General features: G+C 42.0%; 2 protein-coding genes across 4 annotated transcripts; one reads left to right on the top strand and one right to left on the bottom strand.

Moving 5' to 3' along the window:
* Positions 1-931: 931 nt before the first annotated feature.
* Positions 932-6,920, top strand: tagln (transgelin). Of its 2 annotated transcripts, XM_034603856.1 has the most exons (6): positions 932-1,105; positions 4,528-4,570; positions 5,279-5,467; positions 5,580-5,751; positions 5,910-6,012; positions 6,117-6,920. In XM_034603856.1, exons 2-6 carry the CDS (start codon positions 4,559-4,561, stop codon positions 6,253-6,255), a joined length of 615 nt encoding a protein of 204 aa, XP_034459747.1. In that variant the 5' UTR covers positions 932-1,105; positions 4,528-4,558; the 3' UTR covers positions 6,256-6,920. The 2 variants fall into 2 exon arrangements, with proteins under 2 accessions (XP_034459747.1, XP_034459749.1); XM_034603858.1 differs by lacking the exon at positions 4,528-4,570 and having other exon boundaries at positions 937-1,105.
* Positions 6,921-8,853: 1,933 nt separating this feature from the next.
* pcsk7 (proprotein convertase subtilisin/kexin type 7) lies at positions 8,854-23,639 on the bottom strand. Of its 2 annotated transcripts, none has more exons than XM_034603844.1 (17): positions 23,518-23,639; positions 21,962-22,266; positions 21,330-21,572; positions 20,586-20,720; positions 18,633-18,798; positions 18,425-18,515; positions 18,221-18,275; positions 17,883-18,021; positions 17,691-17,791; positions 15,537-15,704; positions 14,674-14,778; positions 14,458-14,560; positions 11,310-11,466; positions 10,921-11,015; positions 10,648-10,753; positions 9,742-9,859; positions 8,854-9,416 (listed from the first exon to the last, which is right to left on the bottom strand). In XM_034603844.1, exons 2-17 carry the CDS (start codon positions 22,205-22,207, stop codon positions 9,144-9,146), a joined length of 2,301 nt encoding a protein of 766 aa, XP_034459735.1. In that variant the 5' UTR covers positions 22,208-22,266; positions 23,518-23,639; the 3' UTR covers positions 8,854-9,143. The 2 variants fall into 2 exon arrangements, with proteins under 2 accessions (XP_034459735.1, XP_034459734.1); XM_034603843.1 differs by having other exon boundaries at positions 23,490-23,577.
* Positions 23,640-23,695: the final 56 nt, after the last annotated feature.

Below are 23,695 nucleotides of genomic sequence, written 5' to 3'. Positions count from 1 at the left end.
ACTGACAGTTATAATAAAGCAGAGACATAAGAAACATTTAATCATCACCTACTCGCAGGAACAAACAATAAAACAGATTTGATTGAAAATAAAAATTAAACAAACATGACTGAAATGTTGAAATAATATAATAATGTGAGGAATATACGTTGAGAAAACCTTATATAAGTGGCACCAACAAGGTACTTCTGAAATAAAGAGATCTGAGAACAATAACAGTTCAAACTTCCCGTACATTCAAACAGGAGCACTAACCCCAGCACGTGTCAATTGGTGTGATGGAAATGTCACACGCACACATCCCATTTCATATTGACTGATTTCCTGGAGACTTACTTAACCCTAATCCTTACCTTAACGTACAGCTTAACCTCAACCTTAACATGACAACATCACACACACACACACACACACACACACACACACACACACACACACACACACACACACACACACACAGTGCAAGTATTGAAGAGCATCCAGGACTTACATGGAATTCTCTGTCTGAATAATGATGACTTTGTTACTCCTCATAATTTCTCTGCCTCTCTCCTCTCCTCTCCTCTCCTCTCCTCTCCTCCTTCTTTCCTCTCCTCTTCCTTTCCTCTCCTCATCATCACCCCACCCTTTCCTCCAGGCCCCATCCACTCCTTCACCTCATCTCGTTTAGCAACTTTGAATGAGTTAGGGATGTGGTGAAAATATGTGAAGAATTCCCGCTGACCAAACCTGGCGGCCGTCTCCCTCCTCTGCATGGAACGACTCTACCCAAATAAGGCTTGGCTTTTTAACTCGACGTGAGGGGAAGAGACGCACAGACAGGCTGAGGGAGCTGCTGAAAGGCCATGCCTTTTTAAGGATGAAGTTTCCTTTTTTTACCTTCCCCCCTCTCCCTCCTACTCCTCCTTCATACTCCCTCCTCCCTCCCTGGGAGTCTGGTTCAGTAGGCTGTAGTGAAGTCATTTTGCCTCATCTGCTCCTTTTAAGCCGGCATTTTTAAGAGGGAGGTCCCTGGGAGGCATATACAAACACTCGGTGAAACACCCCACACTCACCCATAAACTGCACTAGTGGCCAGCAGAGAAGTGACCTATTCCTTCACACAGTGAGTATACTTTTCTTTTATTCCACTTTAAAGAATAAAACTGCTGGTGTGTCTTTGGGACGGTCAGTTAGACAAATCAGCTGTGGCTATCACCTTATAGGTCAGTCAGTCAGTACTTTTTATTATTTAAAAAATACTATGCTTATGTCTCCATTCCACAGAAATACATGTGAAAATAATCGCATTGTCTCCAGGTAAAGGTTGATGAAGTTCTCTTTCTGCAAATGATACAGCGCTTGACCATGAGTTTAGCTGATGGTTACAGTACACTGTATATCAAAGGTTGTTTTACATATGCAAATTTCAGTTTTCCTAAAGTTGTTTCTGTGGATTACATCATATTCAGCACTGTGTGGATGCAGAACACTTACATGTCATAGATCCGATATATTCATATTCACAATCGAATAATTACCATCTCTGTAAAACTTTGATAGTCTGGTTGAACCTCTCTCTTTTTATTTGGCTTTTCACAATTAACTACATGATGACAGGAACTCCATAAATGATCAGATGTTATTTTATATATATGTGTTTTACGCGTGAAGCAAGGAGAGGAGAAGCACAGCGGTGCGTCTACGTCACTGAATTTTTGTTTGCACAAGCAAATGATCCACTGCCATACATGGGCTTTGGGAGCATGAAGAGGCACCTGGATGAGGATACAGATGCAGATAGAGAGACTAGAGACTACTCTATCTCAACAGAAGACATTTAAGCCCGGCCAGTCTTCTCATTCTCTATATGTTAATGAGTTTTTTATTAACAGAAAACCGCTGCAAAGTCTAAAAGCGGGTGGAGACATTTCTCATATTATGTGGTTGCAGTAAAAGCAGGCCAGCAGTGGCAGAAGGGAAGAACCAGTGGGCAGCTGGGTTTCTATAGCAGCAGATAACGTTATCTACACTGCCAATCCTGTGGCAGCACATAAACACGGCCGAGCACAGAGGCCCAGCAGTTTATAAAGCCAGGAACTAACCACGTCCACGTAACGATGCACTGACAGAACAGTCAGTTCAGCCCTCGGTCAGTAGAAATGTAATTAAGAAGTTTGTCAGAATAATCAGGAGCATGAAGGCTCTTGGCAGCGGTTTGTGAAAATTCTTTGTGTGATAAGAAAAACCTGGCAGGTGAAGCAAAGCTGCAGTTTTCTGTGTAGCCGGCGTTAAGCAAAGCCACATAACAAAAAAGCTCTGTCAAAGTGAAGTACGTCAGCTGGCAGGGAGAATGTCCTTCAACCAGATGACTCTAATAACATTAACATTGCAGATCTGTACTGCACTAAGATGCCAAGCTATAGCTATAATAATGTAATACACTGATAATTATAAACTTTATTTTAATGGAACCTCTCAAAAACCCCAACTCCTACCAAACTTATACTGGGGGATACAATTATTCTCACCATTATCTGAATAAGTCCCTATGCATTTACATTCATTTCAAATCATTATATGGTGGTTAGCTGATACACTGGGGAGGAGGCAGGGCCGCATGATGCCACTTCCCTTCAGGCCGCCCCAGTTGCCGCAGCCCTCACACTGGTTTCCTGTTCTGGCGTTAGGCAGACTCACCATGGTAGCAGAGGAAAAAACACAACTGTGAGAGATGGATGGAAAGAGAGACTGATGAAGTCATGTTTGTGGGATACTTCTGAGAGGAGACATTACAGGCTTTCCTTTACTTTAATCTGTGGCTTTGTCCCATTGTGCCTCGTTTTCCCTTTTGTATCACTGTCTTTTCAATTTAATCTTTGTGTTTCAAGACATTTCTTTGGTTTCATTGCTCACTCACATTTTAGTGATTCCTTTTTTCCTGGCCAGGGTTGTAGTTGCAGGAATACGATTTATTTTAGGAATGGTTGCTCATACACTTAAAAAAGTTTGAAGTTGCAGCGAAAGAAAATTTGTACATATTTAAATATTACAGATATTGCAGTATTATAGAAAGTTTGTTACAAAGTGTTTATATAATAAATGTCAAGTGAACGCTGACTTGAGTATTTGAGGAGATGCAGACAAACAGTACAGAAGGTTGTTTAGCAGATAATCCTGAGTTATTGGACCTGGGCCGGGTCCCAAGCATAACAGCTTGTCCCTAGATAAACATAAACCAAATATAGAGACCAGGTCCTAATGGACTTATCAAACTTCCCCAAATGTTCTGTGATCTTTGTACAGTTGTCATGCAATACACACATAGAGAGTGATACAGGACAAAACTTATGGGAGAATTAGTGCTTCTCTTCTCTTCTCTTCTCTTCTCTTCTCTTCTCTTCTCTTCTTGGAGAAGGCATTGAGTGCACAATGTGGTGAGCATAGCTTCTGTCTCCTTCCTTGCATAGAGTGTAGCGTGAACCATTTGCATTTGTGGTCCAGAGAGTAGTTTATGAGGCCCAAAACTAGAGGCTCATGGAAAACAAGAGAGCTTAAAGGCATACCAGACATGTGTATAATGATTATATAATGACGTATGTCAGTGGGAATAGCAAGGGAAATGAGTGTGTGTGTTTGCCAGAGCGAGAAAGAAAGGCAGACAGACAAAGTGAAAATATATGTGAACCTGTGGTTGTGTATAAATGAGCGTGTTGCCAGCATGTGTGTTTGGTTTCCTGCGGTCTGAAAAAGGACTACAGGGAATGCAAAGAATTTATAATTAACAGGGTTGGTAATAATACTCTGCGGACAACTCTGGGCAGGAATCCATTAATGTCATTGCCATGCACACTCTAATATGCAGACATGCAGTATATCTATTTGCAGTGGTGGTACAAATACTTTATTGAAAAGTACATAAGATAAAATAGATACTAAATACCTAAAACACTCGACCAGTCATAAGTCAATCAAGCTGTCAATCATGACGTTTAACCCTGTTTTTATATCATCAAATACCCAATCAACACCAAACCTATCATTAAAATTAGCACTTGAGCAAACCTTTACTGCAGCCAGCCACCAGGGGGCAATCAAGATGCCTTGACTTCACTTGTGGGGACCTGACTGGCTAAAATCTCTCCATCTCTTCCAGTGTACTGGCGTTGAATAATGGCCAGAAAAGTTCACGTGGACAACTAGGATATCACAGCAAGGTTGACCTGTAACGTTTTGGAAATAAATATTAGCGTTTTATGCGGGATGTTTGTGCATAATTATGTCATAATTAACGAATAAATTATTAGCCAAAAAATGTGCTATAAATATGCTAACAAGTTCCCGACACCAATTAGAAAGATGAGAATATGCCAGCTTATAGACCGAATGCTACAGCCAATTGGAAATAAAATGTCCATTAACTAATGAAAAAAGTGTTGAGTATTGCCAGAAGTGTATTTTGGCCCGAGGTACTTCCCTGTCCTATGACAGAGATGAGCCACATACACTCGACTCCTGGCTTTAACCTTTAATATTTGAACTCCCCAGGAACAGGAAGTTGAAGTGACCTGACATCAAGATGGCTGCAAAGGTTGGATGGTGCAGACAGCACTTTGATATGGGTTTTGCACTTGGCTGATGGCCCAAAGGCAATACAGAAGCATAAAACAAAAGAAAAAAAGTGCTAGCAGTGATATGTGTGTTTGCGCTGACAGAGATGTGTGTGCGTGTGTTTGGGTGCGTAAAAAAAGAAACTATGCCAAAAAAAAAAATCTTCTGGCTGAAATAGAGCTCCCATTGTATACCACTTGCCTCTGGTCCTGATGGGGCTTAATGGTGTGCAGTGGGAGACAACACTGTTCGTGCCACTGTTTTACAAAAGGTATTCAAATAAGTGCTGAGCATTAATGCTTATATACACACGCTTTTGACATGCATGTGGTCAATGTTTGTATTGGTGTATGTATATACATTAAAAAGGTCTACCTGTGTATGTAAGTAAGAATGATTTAGTGTAATCTGTATTCACAAACCCATGCATGCTGTGCATACAGGAAATGTCCATTTTTCTACCGACAATTGTTTTGGACTGAAGGGGGATTGTACCTGGAAAATGTATGTTGTAGGTCCATGAATACACAAAGTGTGGTAAATTGTCCAGATGGGGGATGATACCAGTGAAAACCCAACTACTATCTTTCCTTATTTTGTTTACTTCCACTGTTTGTCGCCTTATCCCTCCATATTTAAACCTCTGTCAACTTCTCCTTGTCTCCACCATTTCACCCTCACCTCTCAGGGAGTCGGCATGGCTAACAAAGGTCAAGCGTTTGGCATGAGCCGACAGGTTCAGGATAAAATTGACAGCAAGTATGACACTGAGCTGGAGCAGATCCTGGTGGAGTGGATTAGTCGTCAGTGCGGTTCTGGTGTGGCACGACCAGAGGCGGGAAAAATGGGCTTCCAGGCCTGGCTGAAAGATGGTTGTGTGAGTACTCTTTGTCTGTTTTGCTAGAATTTGCTTTAAGATTACCGATCTTTGTGCGCCCTTTTATTCCTTCTTGTCTACCCTCTGTCACTCAATCTCGTCGTCTCTCCAGGTCCTGAGCGAGCTGATTAACAGTCTGTTTACTGGAGATAAACCTGTGAAGAAGATCCAGGGTTCAAGCATGGCCTTCAAACAGATGGAGCAGATCTCCCAGTTCCTCAATGCTGCCGAGAAGTATGGTGTCACCAAGACCGATATGTTCCAGACCGTGGACCTCTGGGAAGGTCAGTGGGGTTCTGTCCTTGCATCAGTAACTGCAAACAATAAATACAAGTAGATAAAACGCGGCTTTGGTTTGAAGAGCTTTGGGCAGATGATCATGTGACAGACAATAGGGTTGATGATAGGGTTAATAATTGTGGCTGTATGTGTGTTGGGACAGCTAAGGACCTGGCAGCAGTGCAGAGGACCCTGTCAGCTCTGGGCAGCTTGGCCATTACCAAGGATGAAGGGACATATAATGGAGACCCTAACTGGTTCTTCAAGTAAGTCACAAACTTGACTTGGAAATTGCTTTATCTATCTGAACACCATATTGATATAAGATTGCTTTTATCTGTTAAATAACATTTTCAATGACATGTTGCAGGAAAGCTCAGGAGAACAAGCGAGATTTCAGCGACGAGCAGATAAAGGCGGGAAAAAATGTTATTGGCCTTCAGATGGGATCCAATAAGGGAGCAAGTCAAGAGGGCATGAGCTACGGAAGACCCCGGCAGATCATGTAAATTCAATGAGCCGCAAAAGCCCCAAAACCTCTGCAGCCCCTAACACCCTCTTAGAGCCTGTAAGCGTCTGACTGGTCCACTACAACTTCCCTTTCATACTAAAACTGTCTCTGCTTTAGAGTTTAGTCACTTTCTAAAAAGTTCCCCCTCCTCCTGAGTTTTTACACGTACCCTGAACCCCCAGGTAGATGAACCACAGTGCTCACCATGCTTTGTTCCTCCCACTGCAGTTAGTTAGGCCCAATACCACTCAATGTGTAAAGTCTTAGAAATTAGAAACCAGAAAAAGTTCAAATTTGCCTTGGAGATAAAAATACCAAGATGTTCATGGAAACAGTCACAGCACTCATATGACAAATAACTGACCACTGTTCCATCTCTGATAGATAACAAATGTCTGAATTATGGCAGCAGTTTTCTTAAACTTTTCTCTTTCTTTTGAAATATTGGCTCTTGATTCTGACTCGAAGACTGATTTGTTGTAACTAGTAACTTACAGAAGGGACAGTCTTTTCAATTTGAGTGGTGACACCCATGACATATCAGCACTCCTTCATTTTACTTTAAAAATATTGTTCTATACTTCCCACTTCCCACAATGCAACGCCTGCTGTATCAGCACCAATATTTTTGTACATTGTCTTATTAAATGACTTTGAAATACATCTCTGAATTGACTTCTGAATGATTCTGGGTATTTCACTTTTGCCATTTCAGGAAATTAGAAGAAGGGTCTTGCAATGAAATATATGTCTTTATTTGAAAGAGCGGCTTCAGTTTTTTCATGTGTGTGTTAATTATTCTCACATGCCCATCGGTAGTCGACTGTATGAAACTAGTGGGACAAAATCTTTGAGTCCTACCAGTATATCTGTACAAATATGCATTCCTATCTCTTTCATTGAAGATACTTTATAAGGGATTATAGAGCATATTCTTCCTGAGGAGGAATAATTATTGCAAACATTACTTTTTCATTTCACTTTTTCTACTAAATGTGTGTGTTAAGAATGTGTCTATACTTTACCTGAGGAAAGTTTCTGTCCCCTGTTACTTGCCACTTGTGTTTCGTGTTAGTGCTCAGTAGTAGCCTAAAGCCAGCTAAAAGACTGACCAAGACCATAGCTGTGTGTCAATCCAGCGACTGCATCCTTCAGAGGCTGCATTTGAAGACCGTTTGCGACTTGACCGTCTCATTTGAAATGCTCCTCCAAATGTTGCCACCAAACACGTCCTTCCATCCCCGAGAAACAAAAGCTCCAACGGATTGATCCTTCCCAGCGCCACCTATCCTAGGGTTAATTTATCTTTGGTAAGGAACCGGTTTGCAAAGAGGTAATATCGACAGCAAGCAAGGAGATGTCCAATTCTTGAGTATCACGCTTCGACTAAACAAAGTAGTACACATGTTAAACAAACAAGGAGCATTAAACATAACAAGAGCGGGACGAGCTAGTGACACCGAAGCCACAAGAAGCTCCTCTAGACTACGGCTATACCACGTGCTCTGAAGGATACATTCCCTCAAGCTCATCATGCTCAACAAGTTAGCATGGTGACATTAACATTAGCTCCTAGCATCATTATGGATCAACAGTATCACAGTTGCTGTCTCCTAGTCTGAGCCCTGTTAAAACCTTGTTTGGGTTTAAATGATTTATTACTTTTTGGGACATTTTACCATCTTGTATTGACTGAATGAATTAACTTATTTTATGTGCCACAGTGAAACCACTAAATATTACAGTGCTAGAGTTGTTAGCATGGTTATAATTAATCTTTCCTTAAACTTTCACACACGCACACACACACACCACAATCTACAAGACTATTATTAGCAAGAGTTATAAAATCTTTATAATACATAATCTTTACAATATCTGGTCAATCAAAAACCACATGAATAATCTAAGAGGATATCCCTTCAAGTCTTTTAATGTCATCCACATCATCTGTGACTTGCACAGCAAAACACAGTTTCCAACTCACTCCTTTACATAAAAAAATTAAACTCTTTTAATACATTCTTGAAAAAACGCATTGTACAAATCCTTATAGAGTTGGTATACATCTGTACAGCAGACACATTGTGTATATATTACAATTTGTAGAAAAAATACATATGCAAATCCCACACTTGAGAATACCACTTCAAGTTTCAGTAGTTGGGTCAATAACCCTCAGATAATAACCCCAGACTTAAAAATCAAAGACACCTCAGAAGATAAAAAAAATCTTGATCTTAAAATACAGTTCTCTCTAAAAACCTCACATTTGAGGAAACTTTATGATGGAAGACTTAGAAGCACACACACAAGGCAAACTCAAACACTTTCTCACACACACACTCATGCACGCATAGCAGATTCGTACTGTTCTGGAGTGCACATAATGTATTCATATTTCTCATGATTTAAAGACGCTCAGGGGCATCCCATCAAACTGTAAGCTCAGTTCCTCTGTTGGTGCACACTTAACTACAGACAACCCTGTATACACACTTCCTCACATGCCAATACACTATTTATATTATGTACTATTAGGTCCATTTCCAGGTCATGTCTGCATTTACTCTAAGTTCAACCAATCTCTGAGGGGAGTTTTTTCCTCGTTAGGGCATTTGTTAGATGGACAAATGTGCTAACCATACACACACACAGTCACAGCTCAAACATATATTTTCATACAAGGCCACATGTTTGGTGAATGCAGAGAAAGACAGATTCCACTGTTCAGTCAAGTTTACCAGCAGTCCACTCAGACATCACCACAGTTACTACTGACCGGTGACAGAACCGTACAGGAGGCTGGGTGGGTGAGGAGAAGGGAAAGAAGCCTGAGACGTCCTATGAGCACAGACAGTGAGAGACCCATCGTTTGGCTCAGTGCTACGTTAACAGCCGCTCTCCATTGAACAGCTGTGCTTTGGCCTCTGTGTCCAGTACAGTGTGAAACTCAACCCCTGAGTCCACTTCCTCTTCCTCCCCGTCCTCTTCCAACGCTTCCTCCACTCCTCTTCCTAGGCGCGCCCTCCTGGCACGGTGCCCTCCCCGCCTCTTGCGCAGGCAAAGAAGGCCCCTGAGGTCCAGGTAGGACAGTGTGACCTCCAGTGTGTAGTAGATAGACCAAAAGAGAGCAAAGCATCCCAGCAACAACAGAAGCTGCAGGGGAGAAGGAAATAAAAAGCAGGGTACAGAGGAGGTCAGCTCCCTTAGCTTTGGACAACAATAATTTGCTTCTTGAGTGGATCACATTCGAAGCCCATAGATAATAAATTGTGAATGTTAATAGAAACATGGCATTTGTAGCTGCTGCAGGAACCATGTATTTAATCAAACTGGATCCAATGTCACTGTATTTTAACATAGCACAAATTTATGTCAAATCTTCCTGAGTGCATCGGGATGGAAAAACAACCATGAATGTTAGAACATGTGCAGTAGCCTCACGGACACTTGAGTTGTGGTGTGGTGTTGCCAATTTTACCTTGAGGTTGTTGGTGGTGAAGGGGCTGACGATCTCTTGAGGAATGTCAAGGCCTGGAGGGCAGGGCAGAGAGGAGCTGCTGTTCAGAAGTTCGCCACTCATGGCCTCATCCACAAGCCTGTCAATCAGAGCACGGCCAATCAGCATTCAGAATTATCTTTCAAGCCCACATGTTAATCGCAGCACTGAACACACAAAAGGGCGACGACCCACATGAAAATTGGTGAGCTGTTATTCAGTGGAGAGACCACGTGGAGTTGAGAAGAGGTTGCTCTGTTTCTGCCTGACAGTTGTGTAACATTAAAGGGATAGTTCACCCAGTATTAAAAATGCACTCATTATCTACTCACCCCTATTGGGGGGGGGGGGGGGGGGGGGGGGGGGGGTGAGTCCACAAAACACTTTTGGAGTTCCAGGGGTAAACAGAGTAGCTGATTAGTGACAAAACACAAGTGTAGACGCTGTTTCGAGTCGAATATGAATGTCGGGGCTTCCGGACACTTGGATGAAACCACAGGAGCAGTATGGAGGCATGTTATGTTGGATTCTGCTCTTACAAAGAGACTCCAGAAGTGTTTTGTGGACTCAAACACTTCACCCACCACTCCATCGGCATAGGGGTGAGTAGATAATGAGTGAATTTTTATTATTATTTGGAACTATCCCTTTAATATTCTTCTGCTCACATTTGGTCAGTATTGTGTCATCTCATGTAGCTTCTGAAGGACCAGTGAATTAAGGGGTGGGATTTATTTTTCATAGAATCTGCTGTACCATTAAAAAAAATAATGGCAACAAATAATTACAATGTGAATAAATCAGAGCACAATTCCAGTAAAAAAACAGGACCACCGGGAAAGAAAACACATCATTAAGCAGATCCAAACGAGGCCTGCAAGGTCTTACTTCTGTCTGTCCTTGACGTCACTGAAGGTCATAGAGGAACCATACAGGGTCAGCTTCCACTGCTTCAACACTCCCAGAGCAGCATACTGCGTAGGCGACAGCTCTTCTACGAGAGCACAGAGAAGGTCAGTGTGGGTGGGTAACAAACACTATGAAACAACAAAAACCCAAACACACACAAACATAAAAGACATACAAATGTGTGTATTTGTGCTTGAAAAGACATTTGTATCCCTTTGCCAACACTGGTCAGTGTGTGTAGCAGCCTCTTACTGTGGTCAGATATCTTTAGTGTGTACAGGCCTTTGGCTCTCTCTCCCCAGCAGCGCACAGTGGTGAAAGTCCAGTCCTCGTAACCTGCAGGGTCTCTATAAGGACAAACCCACATTCACAAATAGTTTGATTGGACAGCAGTCAAAGATACTGATATGACGACAGTTTAACATATGAGCATAATTATAAAGATGAATAATGTACATAATGAACAGTATGACCACTGCTCCCTCCATTAAGATTATTGGCCGATTTCTTTATTCAAGCATAGGAATATATGTATCGATGCTCAACTAAGTGAATTTAACAAATTACAATCTCCTCTGTAAACAAATTTATGTTTTAATGTATTCAACATAATACCAGAGCAATTCTATGTGTGTATGTACCTATCAATGAAACGGCGTGCCCCGATGACTGACATCATACCGCTTGGACAGACCAACAAAATCTCCAAGTTGCCACGACAAGCGTGGGTTATCGTCACGGTAACAGCCACATGCTCCAGTGTCTCCATTCCAGACTGTCTCAGGTCAGCAGCAGAGACTGGGGGAGGAGAGAACAGGGTGTTAGCATTTAGCTTAATATCCAGTGTGCAGACTTCCTGAGCAGTTACTCTGTTTGACATAAGGAAGGCTGTGGCTCAGGAGGTACGGCGGGTCGTCCAATAGCCAGATGGTCAGTGGTTCAATCCTTGGCTCCTCCATTCTGTGTGCCCAAAGCCGTTTCCAGACATTACGTACAGGTCATGTCTGAAAATCTGGAGAATTGGCCATGGAGTTTACCCGCATTCTGCCTTTCACACATGCACAACACAGCACAGCATCAATCCTCCGCATTATTCAGGTGAGAGATGGAGCAGCCAGTGTCAGCTCTTATCGCCACAAACTCTCTAGACATCTTCGTCGGCATCTTCCACTATGACACCGCTTTTCCACCAGGAGACATTTTTTTTCCATTTAATTTTCTTAATTCATTTTAGTGTCTGTCGCACGTTAGAAGCATCATCATCCACCCCCCCGCTCGCGGTGAATCCAGGGGGGATCCCCTGCTGTGTTCTCACATCGAATTCTCCTGACTTTATACTAGGAGACCAGGTGGAGTAAGTCTGCAGAAACAGAGCGTCTCACTCGGACATTTGAGTTCACACACGCACCTTCTCTGGAGAAAATACGGAGGAACTGCGGAGTTCAGTGCATGACTATATGAGAAATAATAGTACAATCTTGGCCAAGACACTTCTGTAAAACACATTTTTCTTTTAAATAAGGTTAAATACAGTATCACACTTTAAACTGGGGGTTACTTTAAACGGTTAGTTATAATGTAAGTAGATGATATAATGTGAGAACGTTTTGTGGTGCTCTTTGACCATGTAGGGCTGCACACATCCTCGGGGCAGGGAGGGACGCAAAGGGACGAAGAGTGTAAACAGAGGTTTGGGCAGACAGAGTCGGGAGGACATTTCGAAAAGGGGAAGGGTGGTAAGGAGAAGAAAGCTGGAAGATGCAGTGTGGAGTGAAAAATGAAAGAAAGCAACCACCCAAACTATTGTCCAGGAAGAATATATCTAAGATATATGGGACTGTGTGGAAAAACACCTTCTGCCCTCTTATCAGCACCAGAAACTTCAGCTTCTTTTCTTAAGTTCTGTCACTCCTGCCAAAAACTTTTTGTCTTACTTTTAGTTTTAACTTTTATTTCTTTCCTGTTTTGTGCAAATTATTTTCTTTTCTTTTTCCTTTTTGTCCCCACTGACACATGTAAAGCGTCCTTGGGTCTCTTGAAAGGCGCTATACAATTTCAAGTTATTATTATTATTATTATTATTAGTGCAAATATGGCAGCTACCTTACAACCTCAGCAGAAGAAAATGGTCAATTTGTTTGAGAAATTATGAGTGGAAGGTTGGACACTGTGGATGGCAAATTAACAAACAAAGAAAAGGCTGTTTGTTGACATTGTACAAAGCAGCTGAGTGACTCTTGAATTACAACAAACCAGGAGCCACACTGGATAGATTTCCACCAAACTGAGGCAGCAGACGAGACAACACAGACGAGCGGAGCAACATCAAGTGTTCAACCTCATCCGACTTTGTGGAGGGGGATTCAAACACATTTAACTGAAGTGATCGTGTCAAAGTCGTTTGAACTTGATTTTTATAAAAAGTGAAAGCCCTACTTTGGAAATCACAAAAACCTGTTGTTTTGATCTGCACTGGCGGATAAAACAAAAATAATTACAAAAATCTTTTTGGAGTAGGGGGGAATCTATTTAGGTGATTATCCAAGATAAATTCAATGTGAGCTCATAAACACCAAGCATGTTCTGTTCACAAGAAAGAAGAGGTGTAGTGCTTTCTCTAGCTGAACATTTCCTCCTCCCCCATGTGTTTTTCCCCTTTTAGAACCAATACCAGCTGAATCTTGTCACATTTTAACCAACATTTCCTTTTAAACACAATATATATATTTTTATAACAACCACTTGACAGCAACCCAGTGCTTCAATTATTAACTCTGTCTGTTGACCATCTGTACAGCTAAACATACACACACACTTGAGTGGCAGAGGTGTTCACACAAGAAGCCAGCAGGTAGCCAAAATGCATCGACAGTAAGAAACCAAACACTGCTAATGAGTGTGGCAGACATACCTGAACAATCTCACTGATTCAAAAAGTATGTCTGGGATTTATCCAAGACAGATTCAACTGAGGGGAAGAAAATGTGTATTGTAGTAGTTTAATGTGATTCCATTACTTTTTGAAATGAAGCCCAGACAGAGTTTTTTTTGAGTCTGCTCTGTTACCGTTAGCAAGTCCATGAGACCACACACGCAAGCACGCACAGGCACACGCACAGGCACACGCACACAAACAACTTTATCAATCTTAGTGAGGACGCTCGTTGGTATAATGCATTCACTAGCCCCTTAACCCTTGCAACAAAACCTTAACCCTAAAAGTCTTTGAGAAACTGACAACCAGCCAAAATGTCTCGACTCTGTCGTCTATGCTCATAATGGTCCTCACAATGATATAAGTACAAGTGTTCGTACACTCTGGCTGAGCTCCTGACTCCTGGCTGTGAAGAGCTTTTATAGATAAAGATCGAGGGAGGAGAAGAAATGTTTCTGCTGGTGTGAGGTCACCACCATATGTGAGAAAGTGTGTGTGTGTGTGTGTGTGAGAGAGAAAAAACCACAGATCACATACACAGACAGAGAATTGGTGAGTCATGAAAAAAGAACAGAAAGTACTAAGAGCAGTTGTAAAATACAAAGACAGTTTAGGAGAAAAAAGTGAAGAAAAGGGAGGAAAAAAAGAAATGGCCGCAATTTCACCCAGTATTTGAATGTAGACGTAGGAAGACACAAACAAGAGGACTTTACCTAATATGGACAGGGAATCTGACTGAGGAGGAGGCAGGGAGGGAAGCAGGGAGTCAGCTACAGAGATCAGCGTGTAAACTCGACAAGCGTCTGTCCAACACAGACACACTGATAGAGGAGCCGACAAGCAGACATATTCACCTTTCCAGGTACGAATCAGCTCATCTGGATAGTTCGGGATGGACGCCTCCTCTTCACTGACTGAGCTCTGATAGGATACAAGGAACGGCACTGACTCCCACACCTGTGAAACAGAGAGCCCTTAGAGTTCAAGTGGTAACTTGTAGTATGTGAATTATATAAAAAATGTATAGTGATGACAGCTCAGCACTAATAGTGTGTACAGTATGCACATACATTTGCAGCATTGACTAGTCTCCATGCGTTGAGCAGACCGAAGCCGTGCTGGTGGCTGTGATGGAAACCTGCTCCGTTCACCCTCCAGTCTGCACTGTTGTCACACTGTTAATACAAACAAACATATACAAACATCAAATTAAACTGTGAACATTCACAGGGATATCATTCTGTAGGATCGTGACCATATTTAAATAGTATGGCTGTTGTCCAAGATACAGATAAAAAGAGGATTGGAAACAATGTCAAAGCATTAAGTGTTCTAGGATCTGTTCTAGGAGCCTCCCAGAGCTCTTATAGTGAAACAAATAGTGTCATGTTTTGCATCATCTTTTGAACTGCTGCCTTTTGACCTAACTGGATCTAACATGAGCAGTCACTTTCAAAACGAGACCATTGTAACCAGAGTAACACACGTCAACTTTCAACTAAACCTGGACCTTAAGAATTCGATCGTTATTAAACTTTACTTTTTTTATTGTGGCGGCGACCACAAACAAATCAAGGTATGGACACTGAGAAGCGTAAAAATCCATCTGATTCATTGTGAAACTGTAGTTTAGAATTGCTTAGAATTGCTTTCACACAGCAAGAAGAATGTGGCCACATGCATCCCAGACCTCTGAATGTGTCCTGAGTGATCTGATCTCAGGATGCATTGAGCACTTGGGTGAATTCACACCCCAAGCTGACCACCTGTGATCACTAAGGACGGTTGTGAATAGCATTTCTGAACAGGGTCTTTGATATTTGTTGCTTAGGATCACATTTACAAAATAAGAATACACAGTTGGGGTTCAAGTAACCAGTGAATTTAAGCATTTACACAGTAATGATGCCGTAGGAAATTTCATCAGAGCTACCTTGGTGGCAGTGAAGGTGATAATGTGCTGGATGTCCCTCCAACTGAGGCAGGGACGGACCTGCAGCATGAGGGCCACCATTCCAGCCGCCAGCGGGGCAGCAGCAGACGTGCCAGTGTGGCCTTCCGTACAGCCTGTCCCCTGCTGCAGGGACCAGTCTGACGTCACCTACAGAGACAGACAGATGGGCTGAAATTCATGTACAAACAGTGTAATGGTAGTAACTTCTCTAAACTGTAATCAAGTTGCTCATTTTCTATCTTTAAAACACTGCATTTGTGAAGGCAGCTGTTCTCAGCAGACTCTAAATGGCTTCTACAGAATGAATACACTGATGGGCAGTGTGCGGTATGTACTGGGCCTGTGAGTACACTGTGGTCAGTGGTGGGTCATTCTTGTCCAGAGAGAACCCAATCCTGGCTCATTTTCTCTCCCACAGGCAATGACATTCTACTTCCAAACTGTGTTACCACAGTGACACCAACAAACAGCAGCAAACAGAGGTCAGTAGCTTTCAATGGGCCCTTACTCCCTTTTCAACATAGTCTCTGCTCCTCCTGATGTGAAGCAGCTCTTTAGTTTCTAAACAGCTGTAAACATCATTAAGAACTGAAGCTTGCAGAACACTGAGGGCGCAACAGAGCAACTTGGATACGGTTTCACACGCCATGCTTTGAGAAATAGTATCTGCACGCTTCAAGAGAAAGTAAAAGCAGTTGGACGACTTTCTTGGCATTTGGCAGCTCAACTATAACTGAAATTGCACAACTCCTTTCTTGACTTGAACCACAGAGAGACAGAATGTAGCAGTAATGTAATGTAGAAACTGATCCTTATACTGGGAAATACATATGTATAATATTCATTTGGACTATTACATTTAAATGTAAATATGAAATGATATGGACAGTTTCATTAGCAGATACCTGGACCCACATGGGGAAATCCAATTCAGACAGCAAGTCATGAAGCACATTACTGCAACTGATGTCTTCATTTTTCTTCTCTAACAGTCATAAAGAGCTCAAGACTATAACTGGACATCATGTCTCATAAATACAGACTGGTTGAAAGCAAACTAAAAGACTTGTCTCGCTTGTTTATGTTGCCATAGTTAATGAGTACCTGTTGTGTTTCACAGAGTTAGGGTTAGGGAAAGACACATCAACAACACCTGTTTAGATTCATGCCAACTCACAATAAGTTCAAATGTTTAATTCCTGAGCTTGATAAAAGCTGCTATCAGAAAATACTGCATTTGGTCATCTTGGCTTTAACGTCACAATCTGGTTCCACTCCGCTTGAGACCCTTGTTTTTACCCGACCTAGTCCAGTTGCTTAGTCTGCACTTACAGCTTTAAAATCAAAGAAGTTAGATCTGAAAGACCTTTAGATCACTGTGATTATACCAAATCCAGAAGATGCACCTCGATGGCATCATCTATTCAAGTCTTTCTTCTAGTTTGAGTTAGGTTATGGTGTTTGCATTACACATTGTGAAATCTCCTTATAGATAGTAAATACAAGTATCCCGGTTACTAATAACAGGCACCTGTGATGTTTAATGTTACCACTGTTACAACAAAACAGCCTAGTGGCATTTTCGATCTCTGTGTGGCGGCTATAGAAAATGAGGCCTCCGCGGCTTAAAGCGAGTTTAGCACTATTAATTGCCAACATCGCTTTGCGGATTTGGTTTATCCACCTTATTGGGCACATGTGAATAAAGATATGCTGCCGTGAGGGGTGGGATTGGGTCATCATATGGAATTCAGTGACACAGAATGGAGGGAAAATTCTCATGAGTAGGGAATCCTATTACTGTATGTGAGTCACCTTCATGAGAATGGCAGAAGCCAAGCCTGGGCAGGTAGTGGACAGTGGTCAGAAACCAGGATAAGATGTATACATACAACAGTATCCCAGTTACTCACCAAGCACTCTACAAAAATCAAGTTTCTCAAAACCGAGATAAGGGCTTATCTAGGATACTGAGATGGGGATATTACGTTTACATACTTAAAACACAAACATGGGATACTTCAAAAAGCTCAAAATCACTGCTTTTCAGTTGTTTGTTGTGATAAATGTCAAGTGCTCTTTGAGTCTACTCATCATTTGTGTGCTGTGCCTGTGTGTTCCAGAAAAACCTACAATGCTCCTCAGGTTGCTGTCCCCACTGCTGAAAGTAACGGCGAGCATTGCTGCACACTCCTCAGCATAGAAAGGCATCCTGCCATTCTCATCAACTGCTCCTGTAACACACACACACAATTTATGTCCACATGTTCACACCCAAAACACATAATGAGGCACATAACTAAACACCCGACCTATGTGCCTTACCGACTGTGATGGTGTATATGGAGTTGGCATAACCATCATAATTGCAGTTGTCTTTATATTGACCTCCATTGCCACTGGCAACCACAAAGATGCTGCCGAATCCTCGTCTACCTGCAATCACCCCGTGCTGCAGCGCCGCCTGTGGATGAAAATAACAATTAATGCCATGAGGAAAAGAAAGAAGATTCAATCAAGATAGGGAGAAAAATCAACTGAATGAAAACAGTGTACACACATTTCTTTTACTTCTACATCTACTCTTCAGTAACTGATCTGTTGCTGCCTACTGCCCTCTGCAGGGCAGAAGGAGTATCGCACACAGATGGTCTTCGTCTCACCTTGCCCAGGGGATGCGGTCCGTCCACAGTGTGCCCGTCATCATCTGGACCCCAACTGGATTAGAAAGAATTTGAATTAGAATCCAAACTCGACTTTAACAATATGGTGTATGTAATCTAAGAAGTACAGACATTAAATTACAAACACAAGGTCAAGGGCTCACGGACATAACTAATAGAGCCAGACAGAGATGTGTTTGTTACCTGCAGCTGTAGATGTCATTGACCTGGTAGTGCTTGTTGAAGGCTATGGCCTCCAGGCTATCTGTCAGAGGGCCATCCAGGACTCTGATACCTGATGACAGAACAAATGTTTGTTTTACCACACATATTTAACCAGTCCTTTCATGTCAGAAGTTCTTAGCTCAGAATTTTGATCAACAGTGCCAAAAATAAATTATCCTGTCCAGACCTGCGACCTTACTGCCATAGGCCACCCCCACGGCACAGTAGCTGTTGTTGGGAACGGCTGCAATCTCTCCAGCACATCGAGTCCCGTGGTGGTTGTCGCTGCGGATGTCAGGGTGAGGCATGGGGTCTGGGTCATTAGAATTCAGGTCATAACTGCCTTCTGGGCTCTAGAGGGACACAGAATCACTTTGAGTAAATAAGTGGGTGGTTTATAAAAAGGTTTTTAAAACTAAAATAAAGCTTCATTGATTTAATAGGAAAAATAACCTTAATACTAGTACTTGAGAATGTCACAATTGACTAAATGAAAGTTGAGCTGCTTTCAGACATGCACTGAACTAGCAAACTATATATAAAGCCTGAATGTGCGACAAAAAAACAATACAAATATTCAAGGATGAAAGGAGCGATACACGTAGAAGACGCCGACAAAAATGTCAACTTATGAAAACAAATGGCTTCGAGAGCTTTTGGAGATCAGGTCAGATGCCGGTATCGACGTTCTGTAAACAAAAACATGTGATCCCTGCAGCGGTATTTATGTTTCATCGTGGTTCCTGCATGCTGTGCCCCCCCTCACCCAGTCTCTCTGGAGATTTTAGTTGTTGTGAAAGCGTGTGAAGTCAATCTCCTGGTACGTTGCAGACATTTTATGAAGTTCGTGTCTAAAAATGACCTTGGAAACACCATACATCCACTTCTTACACATCATCCCTTTTGTGCTTCATTTGTTGAAAAACAAAAACACTTCAACTCAACATGTGATGCGAGAAATGTTTCATTTCAGAATGAGTTCACAATCAGCAAAACTTATTCCACAAACATCAACAAAATTAGAAACTCCCACAACTCATTAGTACCTATTAGTACCGGAGTGAAACTGGTCTGTTGATGCGAGTGTCATCTTCCATTATTAAGAACATTACATGACATTTAGCTGACGCTTTTATCCAAAGCAACTTAAGAATCAAGAAAGTAAAATTTTCTTCAAGAAAGCCAAACTACAAAGTACTATAGGGAAGTGCCATATAAGTGCTACTAAAGTGGCACTAAATTTTTTTATTTTATTCAAGGTATAGTCGGAAGAGATGTGTCTTTAGTATGCGGTGGAAGATGTGCAGACTTTCTGCTGTCCTGATGTCATTGGGGAGCTCGTTCCACCATTTAGGAGCCAGGACAGCAAACAGTCGTGATTTTGTTGAGTGGTTAGCTCGCAGTGAGGGAGCAACAAGCTGATTGGCAGATGCAGAGCGGAGTGAACAGGCTGGGGTGTAACGTTTGACCATCTCCTGGATGTAGACTGGACCTGATCTGTTCACAGCACGGTACGCAAGTACTAGTGTTTTGAAACGGATGCTGGCAGCCAATGGTAACCAGTGAAGGGAGCGGAGGAGCGGAGTAGTGTGAGAGAATTTAGGTTAAAGACCAGTCGAGCTGCTGCATTCTGGATGAGCTGCAGAGGTCGGATGGCACTAGCAGGTAGACCAGCCAGGAGGGAGTTACAATAGTCTAGGCGTGAGAGGACCAGAGCCTGGACCTAAACCTGCGCCACCTTCTGAGTGAGAAGGGGACGTATTCTCCTGATGTTGTGCAGCATGTATCTACAGGAACGGGTTGTTGCACTAATGTTGGCAGTCAGGGAGAGTTGACTGTCGGGTGTCACACTCAGGTTCCTAGCAGTCTAGGTGGGGAACATTTATCTGCTTTCACAGGTGCAAACCTCTATCTGCTCACAGGAAAGACAGGTACAGCATTTTCTTCTCCAGAGTAGATGCTAGTTGATTATGATATAAAAACCGACTGATGGAACAGAATGTAATGTAGTGTAGTAGACAATATCACTGGCAAAAAGTGACGACAACAACCACAGTCTTTCCTTGATTTGTGATTAACACTTTCCATAGAAATTCAGCTGTGAGAACAAAACAAAGGTCAAGGGTTGGCAATAACTTACATAGTTGGGCTGAATGTCCTGGTGTGTGTGCTCCACTCCGTCATCTACCACAACCACTGTGACTCCTTGGCCAGTTATGTTGCGCTCCCACACCCCTGTTAAGTTGATATCCATACCTTTATTGATGTAATTATGCTGTAAAGTAAAGAAAGAGTTTAACAGTTAAGAAGAGGAGTAGATTTAGTGTAGGATTAAGCAGCCTGTACTGAGCTCGAGAATATCAAGTGATCAACTAAAATCCGTGTCTTTTAGATTATATCTTAATCTGTAGTTAAAAAACACACTAATGGCTTTACTTTTGCAAAATATCAACAACTAACTCATGGGTAAGTACTCTCTCACAGTATTTGTTGTGAATCACTGCCTTTAGGAAATGTGACAACATGTTTAAACCATGTGAAATGAGTAATTTCACCACACCCATAATGCAATCAGTGGAAAAACAGGTGTAACTGGAAATTAACACGGTGGTTATTAAAGTTAGATTCTTTCTAAGCTGTTAAAATACTACATGATTATCACCCCTTACATTTGCTAGTAAGTGCTTGAAGGTAAAATTTAAAGACTGTGGTTAGATTAGGTCTTTGGTTTGTGACAGTTCTTAAACTTTGCCCCCGGTAGGTACTAAATTAAAGCACAATAATGCTATATATATATATATAAATATTTAACATGTACCATCTATTATTACTAGAATGTGAATGGGCAAGGTGAGAATAAAAATAGACTAGTGTACATCCTCACCAGGTGCCACTGTTTAGGATATTGGGGATCATTGAAGGCCATTGATCTCTTCGAGCGGCTGAGCAGTCTCTCTTTGGAGTACCACAGGACGTGAGGGTGGGCTGCTAGAACGTCCCCGGGCTGGAGACTTTTCCTCCAAATACCCCCCCCAGATCCAGCACTGGGCTTTACGGAACACAGCAGGTAGTGGCCTTGCAGCTGTCCGATCTGACCCTGGTTCTGCAACCCAGTCTGCTCTGCTACCTGGGATGGAAGATTTGAGAAGTGCAAACAGATCAGAAGAGACTTCAGTGACTTCTTCAGAGAAAGAGTAGTTGCAGTAAATGAGATATAAATGAAGAGCATTATACATAAAGCATAAAACAAAAGCATTTGTCGAATTAAAAAGCTTAATGTCAATATTAGGGATACGAAGTGAAATAATTATTTTTTAAATGGACTATAGCTGTGTATGTAAAACCTTTTTATAACTAAAACCAAGCAGTAATAAACACGGGAATACTAAATGTATCACAGTAAAAGTAAAGTAAAAGTAATTGTATGAAGTAAACATTTTGAAGCCTTCTAAGGAAATGTTGTTTTTGAGAATTTGAATGAGCTTTGAAAAAGTCTGAAAGTCTGTTGCACTGTACCCTGTCAGCTATTACATCCAATAGCTCCAAGCCTTGTTCGCCATCCTCTTCCTCATGGTGTTGGCCAACATGGAGCTGGACAGCCCAGGACTGACCTGAATCACATGAGTGCGGCGGCCAAGGTGAAGAAAAAGATGAACGAAAGGGAATCGATGGAACAGCAGAGGGCAAGAGAGTCACCAGCAAGAGGGTGAAGGTGCACAGCAAAAGGAGGAGTAGAAATTTGGGAAAATAGGATGTTGCCATAGCAACGGGGGGTGACAAACACGGTTGACCAGGCAAGCCCTCCTCATCGGAACAGCAACCTGGATGCGGGACAAAGACAGGGAGAAAAGACGGTCTTGTTAGTAGTGAGGACAATCTGGGAACGAGTGGCTGGTTGCTTATCACTGGTGTGCTGCATTCAGAGGCCACTTGCTAGATTCACAGCATCACACTAACTAGATGTCAGTTCAAAGAGCTGCGGGCGCAGCACATTTGATTCACACTCTGGTTGGTTACATCAAAGTTCTTGCACTTGACCACTGGGAAGAAGAAGCTTTCACATATGCCTGCTTCTCTATTGGCACTAATAGAACCTAAACAAATGCCTTGAACTTGAAGTGAAGCATCAATGTTTTGACATGAGATGGTGGAGAATGCAGGCATACAATACACTTCAACTATGATTCTAATACAGCAGCAAACAAAAAATATGTGATTAAAAAGGCACAGCTGGATTAACCTGTTTGGAGAAGCATTAATCTCCTGACTCCCAAGAGAAGTGCACAAGGCAGGTCACTCTTTCTATTCATTATACAAACTGGAATTCAAATAATAAATAACTGAGTCAAGAGTCAACTAAATTGTGACTTTCTGAAGGATTCATAGTGATTGTCATTGATGCATTGTAAATTGAACTATTTAAACAACCCCATATCAAACAGTTACAATTTCCTGAGTATTCTAGATATTTAAAATAGAGCGAATGATCCTAGTCCTATGATAAAAGCACAAATTAGATTCATGGACATAATTCTGCTCAGTAGCCAAATATATTGACCCCATTATGAATTATATTATATATAAACGCCCATATATGAGAAACAAACAACATTGGCTGTAAGCGTTATCAACAGATGTGCATTCACACCTGTGAATATCAACACAGCGACTGATCAAATCATGCTTCCCTCAGCTAATGTTAGCTAGCTCTCTATTTTGCTGATTGCTTAGTTTTTATTTGAACGTCAGCCACTGAGTCAGCGAGCAACCAGCTAGCTCCAGCTAGTCAGTGAATGAGCTGTGTATGGTTTGGTCAGTAGCTCGGGTAGAATAAACGAGCCCGTACAAGTGGAAACAAGAGAAAGCCACAGAAGAGGAGCTCGAGGTTCAGTCGGAGCCTTGTTGTTGTCATAGCTGGGTGAGTTAGCTCCTGTACTGACGCTAACTACTGACACCGCTGCTCTGGTTAAATACAACACGCTCGATAACACGGTAACATTCTCTGTCTGAGGTGGTTTGTTACGGGAACAGAAACATATCGTACCTGTGCACACACTTCTTCGTCCTCTCACCTGTTTGCTGGGAATTTTATGACTAACCAGCGCTTGTCATCTCATTTCCGTAACCTGCGAGTCTCAATGCGTCATACGTCACACAGTCGTGCGTGAACGTGTTAGACTCTGCTGATTGGTCCAGAGGAATAGAGGCCAGTTCCTGTACCTGCCCAAAGGTATATCTTTATATACATAT

This window comes from Hippoglossus hippoglossus, chromosome 13 (assembly GCF_009819705.1).
Source record: "Hippoglossus hippoglossus isolate fHipHip1 chromosome 13, fHipHip1.pri, whole genome shotgun sequence".
Classification (NCBI taxonomy): Eukaryota; Metazoa; Chordata; class Actinopteri; order Pleuronectiformes; family Pleuronectidae; genus Hippoglossus; species Hippoglossus hippoglossus.
This window is presented reverse-complemented; position numbering and strand designations above follow the sequence as displayed.

Excerpts from the sequence above, each read along its gene's own strand:
- tagln (XM_034603856.1), top strand. Across the intron at positions 5,468-5,579 it reads CCTGGCTGAAAGATGGTTGT|GTCCTGAGCGAGCTGATTAA; the intron begins GTGAGTACTCTT and ends TCGTCTCTCCAG. Across the intron at positions 6,013-6,116 it reads GACCCTAACTGGTTCTTCAA|GAAAGCTCAGGAGAACAAGC; the intron begins GTAAGTCACAAA and ends GACATGTTGCAG.
- pcsk7 (XM_034603844.1), bottom strand. The coding sequence starts at position 22,207 with ATGGCAACATCCTATTTTCCCAAATTTCTACTCCTCCTTTTGCTGTGC. Across the intron at positions 18,799-20,585 it reads AGGACATTCAGCCCAACTAT|AGCCCAGAAGGCAGTTATGA; the intron begins GTAAGTTATTGC and ends GTGTCCCTCTAG. Across the intron at positions 10,754-10,920 it reads ACTAAAGATATCTGACCACA|AAGAGCTGTCGCCTACGCAG; the intron begins GTAAGAGGCTGC and ends GTGCTCTCGTAG.